An 18,571-nucleotide genomic window follows, 5' to 3' on the forward strand; every position below is an offset into this window, starting at 1 on the left:
TTCATACTCCATCATTAGCTTCTCTGTTTTAAACTCAACACGTTTTCTTTGGAATACTGGTTACTGGCATAGGAAATAACATTTTTGAAAGGAAAACAGCACAAAAATGAGCTACTGTAGTATTAGATTTTGATAAAGGAATCTGTATACCATTGTTGTTCTCTTGTTGATCTGATTTGCTTCTATTGTTCTCATTTGTAAGTCGCTTTGGATAAAAGCGTCTGCTAAATGTAAAAATGTAAATGTATACTGTTTTGTGGTTGCTGTTTTGTAGTCTCACTTTAAAACATTACATTCTGTTTAATAAATGACAGAAATTTGTATGACTTCAAATTGTAAAAGATGGTTTAATATAGTGTCTAATATTGAAAGGATCATACTTCTGAAGTCCAGTGTACACTTCTATAGAAATATCTCCTTAAATTACAAGACAAGCATATACTACAGGTATCTGTTTTAAAGTGAAATATTGGCATTTCAAATAAACATTCATTGCAAAGTGTAAACCCCTTTCTTTAGTAGGCTATATGTACACAGTTTTTATACAAGCCATTTATGCATATTTATGTTTTCTTGTGGCTATATATATAATTCCTGCTCAATCTGAAGTTCAAAAATGTATTGGTATATTGTGGTTATGTTATACTGCCACTCCACAAAGATGCTGTGTATAGCTGACTTTCCCCTCGATCATAATCACATGCTGTTCATTACTCTCTTATCTTCTATCAGTTAGTAGAACTGACAAGCAATCAAAAAAAAAAAAAAAAAACCTTTGCCAAATGCTACAATAAGAAGAATAGACTTGACACTTGCCCTTCTCAACAATTTTGGCTCAAGATGAAAACATGATGTTGTGGATTGTAAACAGTAATGCAAGAGGCATTTCTAAATTATTTTGTGGTGTATTTGGGAAACATACTAATTTGCACTGAATACTAGTGTCAATAAACAGTGTTAATAAACATAATGCAATAGATCAAACAATTACATAAATATCATGATTTAACTGATGACGGACTCATTTAAATTCGCTTGAAGATGCATGAAAGGAAAATGAAGATAAGTGGGCCCACATCCTATGTTGTGTGGGTTCCAAAAATAGAAGAACATTGATAGATTCAGTTGCTATGGTAATAATATTAGCTCAGAGTAGCCTAATTATCGAGGTTTAAAAAGGCATAGAAAGATGCCACTAGATGTCTCTGTTTGCACATTGAGTCACTGTTAATTGGAAACTGTTCGGGCTTGTCACTTGTGTCAAAGATGAATCCTTTGTGTGTGTGTGTGTGTGTGTGTGTGTGTGTGTGTGTGTGTGTGTGTGAGAGAGATTAAAAACATGTTTTAATGGTAACAGTAACTTTATAAGTAATAGTAAATGTAAATTTATCAGGGTCTCTAGAAAAGTGCTTCCCAAACCTGTCCTGGAGGCCCCCCTGCCCTGCACCTTTTGTATGTCTCCTTTATCTAACAGCACAGGTTTGGGAAGCACCACTCTAGACAACTAAAAACTAACAAATATAAGTGAGTGAGTGAGTGAGTGAATGAGTGAAGAACAAGAACAAGCACTGTCTGTGCTTACATCATCGAGTGTTGCTGTGAATTCTAACCAAGGCAGGATCGTGTCTATGCTATATGCGCTATATAAGATGCGCCGCTAGCGTGTAGAACTCAGTAACTTACTGGACAAAAATAAATGAATGAATGAATGAATAAAAACCTCGAACAGCTTGGCACAGACTCCCCGAGCAAAACTTCATGAAGAAAAGTACTATACTGAACTTACCTTTCCGTTCCGTCCTGCAGTTACAGACACAACAAAACCCACCCAATTGCTACTCAATACTAGCCCAAAACTAGCCCTATTGCGTTCAGGGGAGTTCTACCTGTACAATCATGTTCTGGTGGGTAAAATTCACGTCTTTTGACGAGGTTCCCCTGGTAAAATTCGCATTCTAGGGGCAAAATATCACATTATTGAGCCCTGGCGGACATGAAAAACAACCCGCTGGCAACAGTGTTAAAGTACCCCAATTCCGCGGGAAAACCGAGATGGTCCTCACTGCAGAACACAAGATCCAGGGGGCATGGTTGGAACCAGATCCAACTCCTCCCACCTTACATATACCTAAGCCTACCCGTCTCCACCCCCTCATCCATAAACCCACCCCTAAACCTACCCATATCCACCCTAAACCTACCCATATCCACCCCTAAACCTACCAATCTCCACCCACTAGATGTGGATCCAACCACGCCCCCTGGATCTTGTGTTCTGCAGTGAGGGGCTACTGGGAAAACCGGGTTATGTTTACGAATATTTAGAACACGTGTCATTTGACGTCACTGAGACTGGTTGCGTGTATTTGACCGCTGGTCCGTGTTGTGTTCCACTTGAAGCGCGTACACAGGCATCCAGTAGCGTATTCAGTTCTCTTTTGCAGCTTATTGCATTTTAATATTTCCTCTTAATATCAAACACATCCCGCTCTTACTTTCTCATTCATCCATGTTAATTTTTTAATAACTTCAGTCAGCCCTCCCACTGAAAGCTGCACTGATTAACATGCGTAAATAAGACACATTTAGCTTATAGGACATAAAAGATTGTGTGGCAAAAGCGAAAATACACGTTGAAATGATGTTTCGAAATGTCTCTTTCTCCAGTTTTAATAAAAGGATACGTTTCAGCCCAGTAACCTTGTTTTTCATTTTTTTTTTTTTTTTTTTTTATAAACTTTTACATTTTCGCTGCTCTTCTGAAACATTTATTTTCATCATTGCCAACAAACAAGCTGATCCAAATCTTTGGAAATATATCACAACTGGACATATTTGGAAACCTTTCAGAAATCTTCCGTCATGACTGAACAGTTGTATTTTAGAAGTCAGCTTTGTCATTACGCTTTGAACAGGTTGTTTGGCCACTGGTGCATTTGATAAATACACTTTGTTGACTTGAATTTCAATGATCTGGCGAGATAAAGCTGTTGGTCAAATAAAGCTGTTGGGCTGAATGGGATGGCGGTGGAAATGTTATGCAGTCACCGAAGTCAGACGGCCGCCGCTGGATTACACAACGAGCTTTACTGCGGTAATGAGCAGATGCAAAGATCGGGCCAGCACATACTGTTCTCATTGCAGTGCGCAGTAATTGTGCTGATATCACGTAATTACTGCCTGTCACCCCTGGGGACAGTTGTGACAAGAGCACACTGGCAGGGCATCTGTGTTCACCACACAGAGGTTTTTACTGAGACTCACATTGTGTGTCCAGTGCAGCCACCATTAGTGTTGTTCCCTTTTTTTTTCTTCAGGCATCAGCGAAATTGGCTCTCGATCGTCCTCTTTTAGATGTATGATTAATTTGTATTTGAAGAAGTTATATCTATCTATCTATCTATCTATCTATCTATCTATCTATCTAGTAGACAGTAGTTTGAAACACTCACCTAAATAACAGCAGTCTAAATGCAGTCAACAGAGGGCGCGCTCGAGCCTCTGTCTGACAGGATCCATTCCTGGCGACTACAAATGGCCATAAAAGCTCATCAATAGCACATTTTAGTGTATTTTCAGTCAGTTGTGAATTAACATTCTAATAGATAGCAACGAAAATTAATTCATTACATAAATGGGATGTGAGAATGCAATGTCCATACTATTGTGGCTGTAGTATCGAATTCCAGTTAAAAGGGTCAATCCCATTTTTGATAGACAAGTGAAGGCCCGCTTTACAGGTACATGAGCCAAAAAAGTCCCGCCCAGTTAAAATAACTAATCTATTTTTTTTTTATAGTTTGTCTGCCTGTTTGTTATAAATTCCATTTCTATTTAACATTTTATTTACAGTCTTGTTTTATTTATAAGAAGTTAAATTAGCACTGAATGGAAAATTTCTACACTTGGTTGTTACCGAGATGATTACCAAGAATTGACTTACCTCATGTTGTGTATGCAGAACACTTTTATTTAATAATGTAGAATGTAAACTAGCCTTTATGACTCCAGACAAAGTTTCTGCACTTTCCAGCATTCTCATGGGTTTCCAATTTATCTTGCAAATCTAATTTACAAAAATAAATTGAAAATTCGCAAACACGTCTGAATGAAATCAATTCATCGTTGTACACAGATGGATTAAATGTAATGTAATTTTGTTGGTTGGCACTGAATTATAGGTCATTTTATATTGAAAACCAGTATTGATCAGTCTTACAAAGCGAAATTAATTACATTTAAGACTTAATGACAAGAAGCAAGCTATTGTGAGTAATTTCATTTATTTTGCTACATGAGAAATGACTTGCTTTATAAGGAATGTATTAAATCACTTGCATATAGCTGTGGTGAAAGATGGAAATGGTCAATACTGGAATACTAGCTGGTTTGTAGTATTGGAAAAAACTTGATTCACACTAAACCAATCAACAAAATACATTTTATAAACACATTTAAGCCATCTTATAAGCTTTATTGATGTGAAGTACATTTAACGTGTGATCCGAAGCAGAGCTGACTGATGTTTATTAGTAAAGAGCCCTTGTGAAAATGTTAAAGTGTCTTGCTGCAGTAAGCGACAGTGAGCTTGATTTACACTAACAGCCTTATAGTCAGTGTACTTAAATTAGTTAACATGCTGGCACACAAGGATTTTGAGAGTGCTTGTCAGAGAAAAGCTGAATACAAACAAGCTCAAGTTGTGTGCTTGTGAGCAGAGGGGAATTGTTAGTATGAAATGAGCTTATGAAATTAATTATGATATGGCAGCAGCATTATGTCACAGAAGTGTGGACTCAGAGGAAGACTGCAAGGGTTTAGGGTGCCATTTGGGACAGGACCACAGATGATGTTCCTGAGAAAAAGATCTTAGTATTCTCACATGCAGCTTAACGTGTGTTCACATTTGCTTTGATACCAACACAATATAATAATACTTACTATACAATTATAAAAATTATCGTAATTTTGACAGTAAAATTGCTACAGTAAAAACCTGTTCATTGGTCAATGGAATTGTCTTACTCTTTACAGTAATAAACTGTAATAGACCTAATGGTACATTTCAGAGTCATTTTACAGTAAAATACTGTTCAATATAGTTTTTAAGTCAAAAAGAACATAATCTCATAATTTACAGTGAAGAAACAATTAAATTGAGAGTTCTGTGTGACAGCTCACATTTGATGGTTTTTCACTGTTTATTTTTAGTTTTTTTCTTTTCAGTTATGTAAATTAGGGTTTTATGTTACATCTTATGTTGTTAAAATAATGTTTACTGTGTTATTTTAGAGTCACGTTGCTATGATTGCATTTTGTATTTTTGTGTATGACACCAGGAACATTATATATTTTAGTATTTATCTCAGCTTGTAAAAAAGCTACTTGTAATGAACTTTAATCATGTGTCTTTCTGATTACCACTGGTGCTTTTAAGGTGGTTGTCGGCATAAAAATCGAATTTTAGTAATTTGGTACATTAACATTATTTCAGTTAATGAAATACACTGAAATAAGTTCAGTCTGTAAAACTTTTACAAGTTGTTGATAGTTTTTTTAGTTTTTTTTGCTTTACAGTGAATGTTTGCAATTAAAAGTTTAAGATTTCAAATATTTTGAACCCAAACGTTTCTCATAAGATTCTGTTAGGATATGACAATATTTGATATACAACTATTTGAAAATCTGGAATCTGTTGATGCAAAAAAAAAAAAAAAAAAAAATCTAAATATTGAGAAAATCGCCTTTAAAGTTGTCCAAATGAAGTCCTTAGCAATGCATATTACCAATGATAATACATTTTTGATATATTTATGGTGGGAAATTTACAAAATATCTTCATAGAACATGATATTTACTTAATATCCTAATGATTCTTGGCATAAAAGAAAAATCGATAATTTTGACCCATACAATGTTGTTTGTCTATTGCTACAAATATACCTGTGCGACTTATGACTGGTTTTGTGGTCCAGGGTCACATTTGTGTACGTTTTTGCACTTGAAAGGATATTAAAAGACACATTTGACACAAATATGATATTTAAAGGCAATAAATTACCTCTGAACGATAACATTTTTCAAACATGTCAAAGAAGGTCACAGGAGATGGTTTCTGTCGAAGACAAATAATTTCAGTTCTTAATGAAATGCTGAGCAAACAGTGAGAATTAGCTGCCCTTCTATTTGATCACAACACTTTTTCACAGATTCAGCCTCCAAGGTACGATGTGGTCTCCATGCAAAGATCTCTACGGCTGATTTATACTTGACAGAAATGGATACTCAGTCCAGTTCAAACACAAGACACACACTAGCTGCTCAAATAGACCCCCACTGTCACTCAAAAGGATTTACAATCAGCCAGCATTAGTGGCCACGTATTATATTACATTAGTTCACTGCCAGCAGTTCTTTATGTATTTTCAGATAAGGCTGGAGTGAACACGCCGCTGTAGCCAGCGATATCCTCTGAAAATAATTCCTGTTCTTTTTTTACACCGATTACAGAACCTACACATAGACACAAGTATAGTGTATGAAACTATGCAAGCATCTTACACAATCTATCCTACACTTTTATAATCGTTTACCAAAATGACTCACTATTTGGTTACAGCTCAGCCTGGACCCAACGACTTTGACGCATAACTCTCTCTGAGTACTTTGAAAATTAGAAAATGTCACAAATAATTGGGGAATTTAAAATAATCTGGCTGCTGCATCAAAAGCGCTGTATGAGTCAGTGGAGAACATCATGTAAATTCTGTTAAACATGTCTTTATCTAACATGCAAATATGTTTTTGGATGTAGGCCTGTACTGTAGATGAATGCTTTTGTGGATGAAACATCTGGAGAATCTTCAATCCTTTCAGCAAACCCTCTTTTTGGATCAGCAGCCGCACTACCTTTCTGACTGTAGTAAGAAAAAAAAAAAAGCTAAAAAGGGAAAAAGCTATTGTAGAATTGATGAGATGGGCGCCTACCAATCACCAGCTCCACACAGAGCCCATTCTTCTCAAAATGACTCTCCTTTGCTGTTGGGATTCATCTGTGCACTTTCCCGGAGCATCAAAGTTACAGCATAGAATACACAACCCAAATACATTACTGACAAAGTCAATGACAGAAATGAACTTTTTATTACAATATTTATGCTCTAGAATTAATTTTCAGGGCTTTTATGTAGGAATATTTGTTTTCAGTGTGTGCTTGTGTCAAATACTTAAACTGAGTCACTTAACTGAAAGAAAAATTCTCTGTGTGAATTATATAAAACCATTAGATGATCAACATGATCAAAACTTTGCAGAAACACTCTTGTGCACAATCTACTACATGCGTTCTATCGTCTGATTGATAGTTTATACTATTTTTTGGCAATTTAGTGTAATTGTAAATACATCTTCCTTCAGGTCGTGGTGCATGTGTCTTTTTGCTGTGAAATCTTCACACATTTTTATTAAGTAAATGTAAGAATAACTTGTATACTGTTAATAATATTTCAAGATTAACACTTACTGGACTGATGTAACTTTGGTAAACTTGACCATCCTTATATTTTTTTCCCCTCATCTTGGTTTAGCTGTACATCTCTCACTATTTTACCACATTTCATTATGCACAATAAAAACTACACAGCTTTGACCATTAAACTAAACATTTTAATATCATCTTACAAAAACATTATTGGGAGAAATAAAGTAAAAAAAAAAAAAAAATCACCCACTTTTGGTGACATTTATGCCCTGAGCAATGGTTAATTTCCTTCCCCGGTCAACTGAGACTGGTTTTCTTTTAGCCATCCTGAAATGTAACCTCTGACTTACCTCTCTAAAAGTACTGTACATGGAATGCACCAGCATAATTTTATTAATGCCAAGGGTGACATTGCTACAGGTCAGCTGAGCATCTCTAAGCTGCTCGCACCGAGCTGGACATCTGTCAGCCAGTACTACTATCACAATCCTATTGAAAAGCAGAGGTGTAGGGCAGTCCCATTATATCAGCAATCAGTGGCCAGACGTCCCGATCTGTGTCTTATTGCAGTTGTCATTGCATACATAATCACAGGCAAATTATCATGACAAATGAAGTTACAATATGGGAGAGATAGTGAGGTGGTGAACAAAAATGTCAAAACAAATAAATAGTAATGACACATTGTGCTTGGCATTTACTATTATCACAATATATAATGTAATATAATGCAAATAAATGAACTCAAAGAAAAATGTACAGTAGAAACAACAATTTAAAAAAGTATCTGAAATTAAAAATGAAGATGGTTCATGTGATATGGATTCACTTCACTAGACATATGAGCAAAAATGATTCATGAAAAGTAATATACAGTATAAATTCATGAAGAAATCATTGAAATATATTATTTTATTGAAAATGTAGTATCTTTATGTACAGACTCTCATACATACATACATTTATACTATGGACGATGAAATTCCAAAGCCAAAAAACAAAACAAAAAAGAATTCTCAGTGAATGGAAATGATCTCTAAAAATAATGTACCAAATACCTAGTTCTCTTAGTGCCTCCTTCAGCTCATAAAATACAATTAATATTGCAACCTGGCAGGTAAACATTAAATACACTATGGAGAATATCAATATGTAATGATCTATACATTATTGCATCATCAGAGAGCTGCAGATGATTACAGTCTCGTGACTAATAAGGATATCACAGAGAGATGAAAGGCCCACGGTTTTCCTATTACACAAAAGAGAGTTTGTTTCCTGATGAAAACAGGTTGAATCTACTTATATGACGAAAAGAGGAACCTGAACACACGTGAAGAGAAATGCTGTGTTTCCTGTTAAAATGGAAAGAGTGGGCGGCACTGAAGTACTGGTGATTGAGCTTATTGACTACACGATACAAGACACAGGCCAAAAACTGCATCACAGGCTCCCTGACAACATCAAGCCATTGACTGAACACGTACTGTCCTACGGTAAGATTTGGGATTGTTTCCGACAGCGCCTCAAGACATGTGCTTGTCTGGAGTTGGATGGTTGAGTTGAAAAGGAAGACCATGATAATTCAAGTCTTTCAGGAAGCAGTTCAACACTTTTTCTTGTTTATATTTAGTGTTTCAAATGCAAAAGCCCTCACAAAGACGACATCCTTCCTGGGTTTTGTGACGGTGAGGACAGTTGAGGATAAAGTTTTAATAAATACACCACTGTTTCAAGATCTGCACTTCGGCATTCAGCCGTAGCGTGGCATAGTTCAAGAAACAACTGCTCTGATGTGGGCGCTTGCTCAGTAAGGAGCAAATAAGATGGAGCCTGTGGTGGGTCGGATCGGTCCCGGAGCGGCGCGGAGAAAGGAGTGTGGAAGCGAGGCCGTCTGAAAGATGGAGGTGTTAGGACGGGTGTGGAGGGAGATGGACGGGACTGTGGTGGGGCAGAAGGTTGTGGAGAGGAAAGCCGGTGAAATGGGCTTCACCAAGTCGTTTTGCAGAGCGAGTTTGGCCTGGAGGAAAAAGACAAATCACTGAATGACTTTGGAAGAGCAGTGTCTATGTCAATAATTAAATCAGTGCTGCACAATTAATCGAAAGGGCATTGATTTTATGGCCTAGTGTGAATAATAAACCACAAAAGCCTGAGACGTAATTAAAAACTGAGACTAAGTGATTCTATTTTATAATATATACTATATATTTGTGAAAAGAACAATAATAATAGTTTAATATTTTAAAAATACTAATTATTATTTTATAACTATTGCTATAATTATTATTATTTATACCTATTTTAATAGTTTACTGATGATAATAATAATAATCATCATATAATTAATAATTATTGTAACTATAAATGCAATTATTTTTAATAATAACACCATAATTGCTTATTATTATAATTATTAATAATTATTATTTACTGATAATAGCCACAACAACAACAATTGTAATTATATTTATTATCGTTGTTGTTGTTATGTGTAAAGTATTAAAATAAGTCTCTAGAGTAAGTCTATTAATTGATAATGGATGTGTAAGTTTGGATAGTTTCAAATGGGATTTATATAAATTATCCACAAATATGGTAAACAGAAAGCAGGGAACACTTAAAAAAAAAAAAAAAAATTTAAATAAATAAAAAAGGAAAATCATTTATGTGTGACATTCTGTGAAGCCTGTCTGAGCTAGCGACAGTAAAGGGAGGGAGTTCTTTCACAAACTGTTCTACAAACAGTAAGTTGTATCAAACATATTTTGCATGTAATTTGAAAAATGACAAGCGAGCGTCCTTGTGAAGCATTAGCATCCCAAAAAGGCATTTGTCAGTCTAGAAAGTGCGCAACAAACTCCTCACAGCATTGATACTTGAGATGCGAGTAACACTTGATGAAAGCACTTGATTATAAAGAGCATAAATAATGCATTACTGCCAGAGAGCCGGAGCTCCGCTGCTGCTTGTTGTAAGGGCTGTATTTGGGTTTGGTGGGTTTGCCTGCCACTCTGTCCTTGTGCCGCCTACTGGAAATATGCTGTGAAGAAAACAGAATTCATTACCATTGCAATGCAACCGAAACATTTGTGACCAAACTTAACACTGAACCAAATTACCAAAGCCTAAATTGCATAAGAGGAAGTACAAGTTGCAAATTTGGTAAGATTTAGCCACAGAATCACATTACTATCTATAGTGCTTTCATTATTCATCACTGTATGCGTTACATTTTGTTGTCAACTGCATAAACACTGTACAACCAAAGATGCATTGAAACTGAACTGAATACCTGCTTAAGCTGGACTTCTGAGTTGACGTGGACATCACAGATTTCACAATGAAACGTCTTGTTCTGTAAGCCTGAGCCTTTGCTAAGTTGTGTGGCCTGAATTTTGAGTTTGGATCCAGGTCTGGGGTACGATTTAATGGGTCCAGCTCCGTTTCTCGCCTCCAACATTGTTTTGTGCTTTGAACCTGATGAAACACACAAAGCAGGATGTTTTCTCTGGCTAAAGTTAATTTCTAACACTGTTTATTTGAATCAGCAAAGGCATTAGAGTTCGATTTAATTCCATGAATCAGTTCGAACTGTGTTTAAGGGAATCATTTTAAAATCACAAAACTTTTATTCTGCAAAGACCCATTAAACGAATCAAAAGTAACAGTAAAGATATTTATAATGTTACAAAAATTTTCAAATGCATTCTATTTCAAATGAATGCTGTTCTTTTGACCTTTCCACTCATCAAATAATACTGAAATGATAGTTTTCACAAAAATTTTTAAGCAGGAACTGTTTTCAAAATGGATAATAATAATAAATGCTTCTTGAGCACCAAATTAGCATACTAAAATGATTTCTAAAGGCCTGTACTGAAGTTATGATGCTGAAAATTCAGCTTTGAATCACAGGAATAAACTACATTTATATATTATATATATATACTATATATATTATATATATATATATAATATATATATATATATATATATAAATATTCAAATAGAAAATGCAATAAAATTTCATAACATTACATTTTTTTTCTTGATTTTTTGATCAAATATATGCAATATATGCAAATATATGGTGAGCAGAAGAGACTCTTTCAAAAACAATAAATATTGACCCCAAACTTTTGAACTGTATTTTGTTTCAATTATAGACTTTTGAATGACTGATTCAATGTTATTCATTGATCACTGTTTATTACTGTATATAATTCTTATAGAATTCTTCTTAATGTTCACGTAGCAAAAAAATAAAAAAATAAAAAAAAAATTGGGGAAAAGTTTTTACTGTATTTTTCTTGCATTTTTTAAATCAACTTGCCAAAATTCAAGCCTTTGGTTGAAATACTATTTCTTTTGATTGAAATAAAGCCTTTTAAGCCAATTCAGAGAAAATATGAAAATATTGAAATAAATAGTGAATGTCATCAAAAGCATGGAAAATATGAATATATTAATACTAGTCTGACTGCAGTCCACACATCTGAACATATTCCTCCCAGTGTGTCTGGATAATGTTTCTAAGCATTAAAAAAGACAATTTCTTGCAGATGAATCATTTTAAAGCTGAGCATAACTAAATGAAATGCATATCGATCTACATAAATGTCCATGACTTTTTAATATTTGATTAGTTCCCATGAATTTTCCAGGCTTAGAAATTGTTTTTTTTTTATAATTCCACAATATCTCCAGATTTTCCATGATCGTGGGAACCCCATCTACATTTTCCAGTTCTTCATACATTATCAATGATGATCCTCACATTGCTACGCTGGTTTTGATTTATGTCTTAGCTGCAAGTACATTTCCACACTCCCAAGCCCCGGAGGGTCACTCTATGAAACATTTATGATAAAGAAGAATGCATAACCATGGGAAAGCCGTGGGAAAGACACTGCGATGCAGAGGCAGATGTTCTCCACACCTGTGTTGTGTGCCTCCAGCTGTGAGAGGGAGTTGACAGCCACTTTGCACAGCGAACAGTACAGGAGCTTCTTGGCTTTCTCCTCCTCGGACTCCGCGCTGGGCTCTGACGGGGCCGTTGGCAGTGCTGCTGGTTTGGAGGTGTTCTTTAGGGCCGCTGCTTGTCCTGTTGGCTCAGTGGGTGGGCTGGCATGCGCAGGTGCCGTCTTGCAAGTGTTGGGCACTAATGCCACTGCAGGCGCAGCGGGAGCTGGCACAAAGGCTTGCGGGGAGGCAGGGACTTTGTGCGTAGCCAGTGGCTCTGCACTTTCCTCTGGGAACATGAGAGAGAGAGAAAGAAACAAGGAAAGAGCAGATCTGACAGTTAGTGGTGAAGGGCTCAGCATGTTGTATTGTGCACTGGCATATTTTTCGACTCCTTCCTGTCTATTTTTTCCAGTATTGTGGGTTTGATAAAAGGTCATTCACTGCAAGGCAAGTGCTCTAGTTTCTACATCAGATGACTTAGGTGAAGAAGCTATGTCTACGTTAATAAAGAAATTAGGGCTACACAATTAATTGAAAAGAAAATGATTTTATGGACTAGTGTGATTAATAAAACACAAAAAACTGAGATGTAATTAAATATATATAGTCTACATGCACACATTCTTCTGAGGTTTCCTGGATCTTTTTTTGTTGAAAAAACAAACAAACAAACAAAAAAAAAATATAGTGACTTATAAGCAGAAACTCAAATGCCTTCCTTCAGTTCACCAAAATAAAAGCTTAAAAGGTGTAATTAGATTTGAGTGAATGCACAGAATAATAATAATAATAATAACAACACCACATTTTTTATACATTTTTAAGCTCTATAGTCAATATGCATCATGTACTTCTGAGGTTTAATGGATATTTTTCAAATAAAAAATGATGGTTATATTAGAATAGCATATAAATGCATATAATAATAATAATAATAATAATAATAATAATAATAATAATAATAATAATAATAATAATAATACATTATTATTTACACTTTTCAAAGATTTTTTATTATTATTATTATTACACATTTTTCTGCTCTATAGTGTACATGCAACATTTTTTTAAAAATAAGAAGCATATTAAAAGTCAACTATAACCTCAAACGTCTTCCTTCATTTAACCAAAATAGAAGCTTGAGTCTTTAAAAGCATGTTGTAGTAGTAGTGATAATAATAATAGTTATTATTATACTTCACATATATATATATATATATATATATATATATAATAGATTATTATATATATATATATATATATATATATATATATATATATATATATATAATAGATATATATATACTATATATATATATATATATATATATATATATATATATATATATATATTATAGATTATATATATATATATATATATATATATATTATTTAACTCCACCCTGCTATTTATTTTTTTTCTTAACCAATTTGTGTGGTTGGGTTTGATAAGGCCCTTCACTGCAGGCAAGCGTTCTAGTTTCTATGTCAGATGAGTAACACTGAGTCAGGCTCCTTTCTAACGCCGCAGTGACTGCTCGTGTCCCGCATGCTGTAATGTGATCAGACGTGACCCCTGGATCGCCCACCACCCTTACGCCCTTGTCATTGCATTACATGCCACGGGAGGCTCTAAAAGCACTTGATGTCGGATGCCTGTACTCTCCACCCACTCTCTAACAGGCCTCTGAGGGAATACTTCGCTGGTTTACATGAATGTCACTCTATGCTCATGCTTTTTTTTTCTCTCCCAGAGGGCTCAAAGCAGCCAGAACAGTCTAATGTTCCCCCGTACAGTGACATTACACCGGCTGACACTAACCTGAACCTCTAGGCTGGAACTGCTGCACTTTTGCAGTTTTTCTCTCTATCCAAGTTTGAGTTTATATTTCAAATCTTCCAAAGCATGGTAGGTAGACGTGGAGACATATGCCTCTCTGTTCTTGTTCTCAATATTTTTGAGGTGAGTCATAAAGAACGTATTGTAGCTGAATAAGAAAATAGATCAGAGATAAAGTCCAACTACTTGGCAAACTTTTCAAAACTAACAGAAATCATAGGCTTTGTTTCAAAACCTAGTAAGCTTCCTCATAGCTTACATAGGCAGCTGCCTCCTAAGCCAGTTTGGAACCCCCAATATAGGCAGCAACTCTTCATAAAAAAACATACAAAGACAGCAGCACACACAAATATTGGGTACAACAGTCCATTTTTAATTAGAATAATCTTTAATTAACAGTTTTTGTTATTAAATTTAATTAAACTGAATTAAAGAAATATTTATAAGTCCTTCCTGTAGCTCAAACATAATACTGTAGGTTTTGATTCCCAGGGAATGCATAAAAACATTTTTTACATACATTTTAAACACTTTTTTTTACAGGATTCTGTGATAAACAATAAGTTCACAAGATCAGCATTTATTTGAAACTGAAATGTTTAAAACATTATCTTTACTGTCACCATTCATATTGTTAGTGTAAAATTCCGACTTAGTATTTGGCTAAGAAAAATGCTTTACCTTATGGAACAAGAGTGTGTCAATAATGCCTTAAAATACAGCCTACGTAGGCAGCTTCCTAGGTTTTGGAACAGAGCCACAGTGATGACAATTGGCACTTGTTTGGATGCAGATCAAGCAGTGACCACAATGTTAAAACGACCTTGCTCTATGCTTTCTGAGAAAGTCAGTGAGTGCAGAACATTTCTGGGATCTTAAAAAATAACAACAATAACAACAACAACAGGGCGATTAGCGTGTGCACACCCCCCCCCCCCCCCCCCCCGCCCCACACACACACACCCTGTGCACACATAATCCAACACAGAGAGTTCTGAAACATTACATAAAGCGGGCTCTTATGTAAAACACTGGAGCTAGCAATTTTAATGATTTAGTGCTTGAAGTTTTCCCATGTAAACTAAATCTGACTGCATTGTGTGTTGCCAGGGGTTGGGGAGAGACGGCAACAGCAGCCCCCCTCCCGAGTCTCGGTCCGAGCTCAACGTTGGATTACTATGACGGTGTGACAGCAAGGACCCATAAGCCATCTGTGAATCAGGCTGACATTCATTTGGCCTGATTTGTGCAAAGACACTGCATATCAATGAAGACTACCACTGCCTAATAAATCACCCAAGTCTGTCTCCAGCTAGAGAACGAGCGAATTCGGAAAGTATGCACTGGCTCAGATTTGCACCCTGTAGGGCATGTGTCTTGGTTCATCCCGGTCTCGATTCTTAATCAGACACAAGGGCCTGAAATTGAGTGGGTCACAGCGTGAAGCAAAGATCAGATGATTATGTTCTTTGAAATATAACAAATCTAATTCAGTCAAATCAAAGGCCAGGGAGGAAGAAAAAAAAGAAAACAACAGCATCCCAGCACGCATCCGACCTGTTCCAATTCTGTATGCGTTTTCCATAATTAAACATTTAAACGCAACACAAAAACAGACAAAAAGATCATGTGTGGGAAACTCAATATGCAGGTCATGATGAAACAAGCAAACAGAGCTGCAGGAAAGTGATCTGTTGTTAGCATGATAAAGCATATGGCTGATTACTGCCCCAGCAGGGCTGCACCTTACCTCTGCACATGAGCAACGAGCACGTTTTTAAGCTTGACGGATGGCCCCGGTCATCCTAAAATGGCTTTTATGAGGAAAAATATGACTACATACAGTATACACAAACACAAGCACATAGATGGAGCGTAAACAGGGTTTGGGGGTTAGAGCGTGGGAGAGAAAAGCATGGGAGTAAACACACATGGAGAAACAGGACGGGACAGGTGATGTGGAGCAAGAACAAAAGGAGCTATTAACCTGGTTGGTCAGAGCAGCTGGCAGTGACTGCAGTGCAGGAGGAAGTGGTGGTGGTGATTGTCTTAGCGCCGCTGTCCTGGGCGGCTGGACTTTTCTGCTTATTTTTCGTGGACTCCTGTGCTTTGAGCTTCTTGGCATGTTTAGTGCCTTTGTAGTGCGCCTCGGCTTGGCTCTACAAAGGAGAACAAATGAACCATCCAATCAGGCTCATTTCTCATACTAGCATCTACCATCATGGACTGCAATCACACACATGCACACACACATACACACACCTCAAACTTGCTTTCAATAGCAGGCACTGTTCCAATCAAGGTAATGATTAGATTGAGATGACCGAGTTTTCCAGAGCCTTAGAAATAGAGACCGACACCGTTTGTCAGGAGGGAATTGATTCTCATTGGAGAAAACTAAATGGGTGTCGATAGCTGGCACACATTGAGGCCGTTAATGGAGAGTTTACTCATATCCTTAGTTCCAAGTGAAGATTTAAAGGGAAAATGACTGCTTCACACTTAAATAGAGCGAGATGGAGCGGGAGAGAGACAGTGCTTATGAGGGATTAGGAGCCCCCTTTAAATATCTGACTGCTAAGAATTAGGAGCTCAATTTCTCATTTTTATGACATCAAAAGTGAGAGTCCCAAAAGACCTGCAGATGGATTTTCTCTCCAAACGCTGAAACTCTGTCACGTTCACTAACTGCAAGTTTAAAGGATTTCTGACAGTGCCAGGAAAAGTCAGACAGCACCGCTCATAGAGGTTTTTACTGCAGATTATTCAAAGTTTGGGGTATTCTAGGTGCTTAAAATAGCTATTTACAGGAATGTCACTGCTTTGTATTAATTTTTGTCCTTCATTTATGAGATAAACATTTAATGCAATAAGATTTTCATTATAATTCAAGAACTTAGATCCAAGGTAAGGGACGTTCAAACTGACCAAGAATAAGAAATATACAATAAAGAAATATTATTTATAAATAATTATTTAATTTAAAATCTATTTATTTTTGTATGCACAAGGAGTCTGTAAACAGCCAGTGCTCCACACAGAGATCTGATCTCAGCATCATCCAGTCCATCTGGAATGACATGAATAAAAAACAACAACAACAACAAAAACAGACTAAATCTATAAAAACTGTGGCAACGTCTCCAATACACTTCAAGAAACCTACCTGCAAAACTAGAGTACTGTGAAAAGTTTAAGTAAAAATGCTGTAAAGCGATGACGCTTTCAAAAATAATGTTATAAATAGATTTTATTTATCAATTAACTTCTTTTAACTAAATCAAATAATCATTTGGTGTGACCACCCTTTGCTTTTTTCCTTGGTACACTTGCACATAGTTTTGCAGGTAGGTTGCCACAGTTTTTCTGGATTTAGTCTGTCTCAGTTTTTTGTGATTCTTCATGTCATTCCACACAGACTGGATGATGGTGAGATCAGATCTCTGTGTGGAGCACTGGCTTCCTTGTGCATACAAAAATCTCTCTGGATTATTTCAATTAATGGCAAAAGGAATGTTTGGAAATGTAAACTGAAATCTCCTACTGACACAAGACAGAAATAACTGGCCTAAAACTTTTTTTTGGTGAAAATACTAATGACCTAATATACAACATATATTATGTTTAAAAATACATAAAATATTTATAAATACATAATTATAAAAACATTTCATTATAATGATAAAATATTCATTAAAATGATTCTAAATTAAATACTATATAATATTTATTTCATAATTATGTTTTTTTAAATAAACAAATAAAATGTATTTATTAATTCAGCCTGAACACACCTTTTTTAAACCTGTATATGGGGGATTTGACGTTTTATAAGGTCAGTGATTTCAGAACAGTATTGGATGTGCCTCTATTGAAAGAAACATATTAACTTTACTAGTTAATACATATATACATTTGATCAAAACAAACACACAAACAGACAGACAAAAGAACCTCTACAACAAAGCATGCATAAAGGCGCTGTGATTAAAGAAGGGTCTAAATGATTTTGATTCTTTTTTTCTGTCATGGAGACAAAATGACAGCAGTTTACTTGTGATCTTTTGAATGTGTGTAGAACCATCTGACTCAGAGCTGGAAAAAACATGAAATATGATAAGACAGAAGAAAGAGAAAGACAGACCAAGCCAAAATGAGGTGCGTAATGCCCATCGCACCAACAGCACAGATTGCTTGTTCAAGTGACAGGCATGAGAGTCATAATGACACACAGGACACTGCTGCAGACAGTGACAGGAGAAAATGATGTGACAACCCGGGGC

The 18,571-nt window shown here is 35.8% G+C and overlaps 1 protein-coding gene across 5 annotated transcripts in view; it reads right to left on the reverse strand.

Moving 5' to 3' along the window:
- Positions 1-8,374: 8,374 nt before the first annotated feature.
- Positions 8,375-18,571, reverse strand: part of LOC109105329 (zinc finger protein 385B-like) — a 117,327-nt gene continuing 107,130 nt past the window's right edge. For all 5 annotated transcript variants that reach the window (XM_042764197.1, XM_042764195.1, XM_042764196.1 and 2 more), the window contains 5 exons: positions 16,276-16,447; positions 12,423-12,734; positions 10,776-10,960; positions 10,422-10,523; positions 8,375-9,500 (listed from right to left, as the gene is read on the reverse strand). In XM_042764197.1, the coding sequence (XP_042620131.1) occupies positions 9,288-9,500; positions 10,422-10,523; positions 10,776-10,960; positions 12,423-12,734; positions 16,276-16,447 (984 nt within the window). In that variant the 3' untranslated portion in view covers positions 8,375-9,287. The remainder of the gene's footprint in view (positions 9,501-10,421; positions 10,524-10,775; positions 10,961-12,422; positions 12,735-16,275; positions 16,448-18,571) is intronic.

The sequence above is a fragment of the Cyprinus carpio genome, chromosome A9 (assembly GCF_018340385.1).
Source record: "Cyprinus carpio isolate SPL01 chromosome A9, ASM1834038v1, whole genome shotgun sequence".
NCBI lineage: Eukaryota > Metazoa > Chordata > Actinopteri > Cypriniformes > Cyprinidae > Cyprinus > Cyprinus carpio.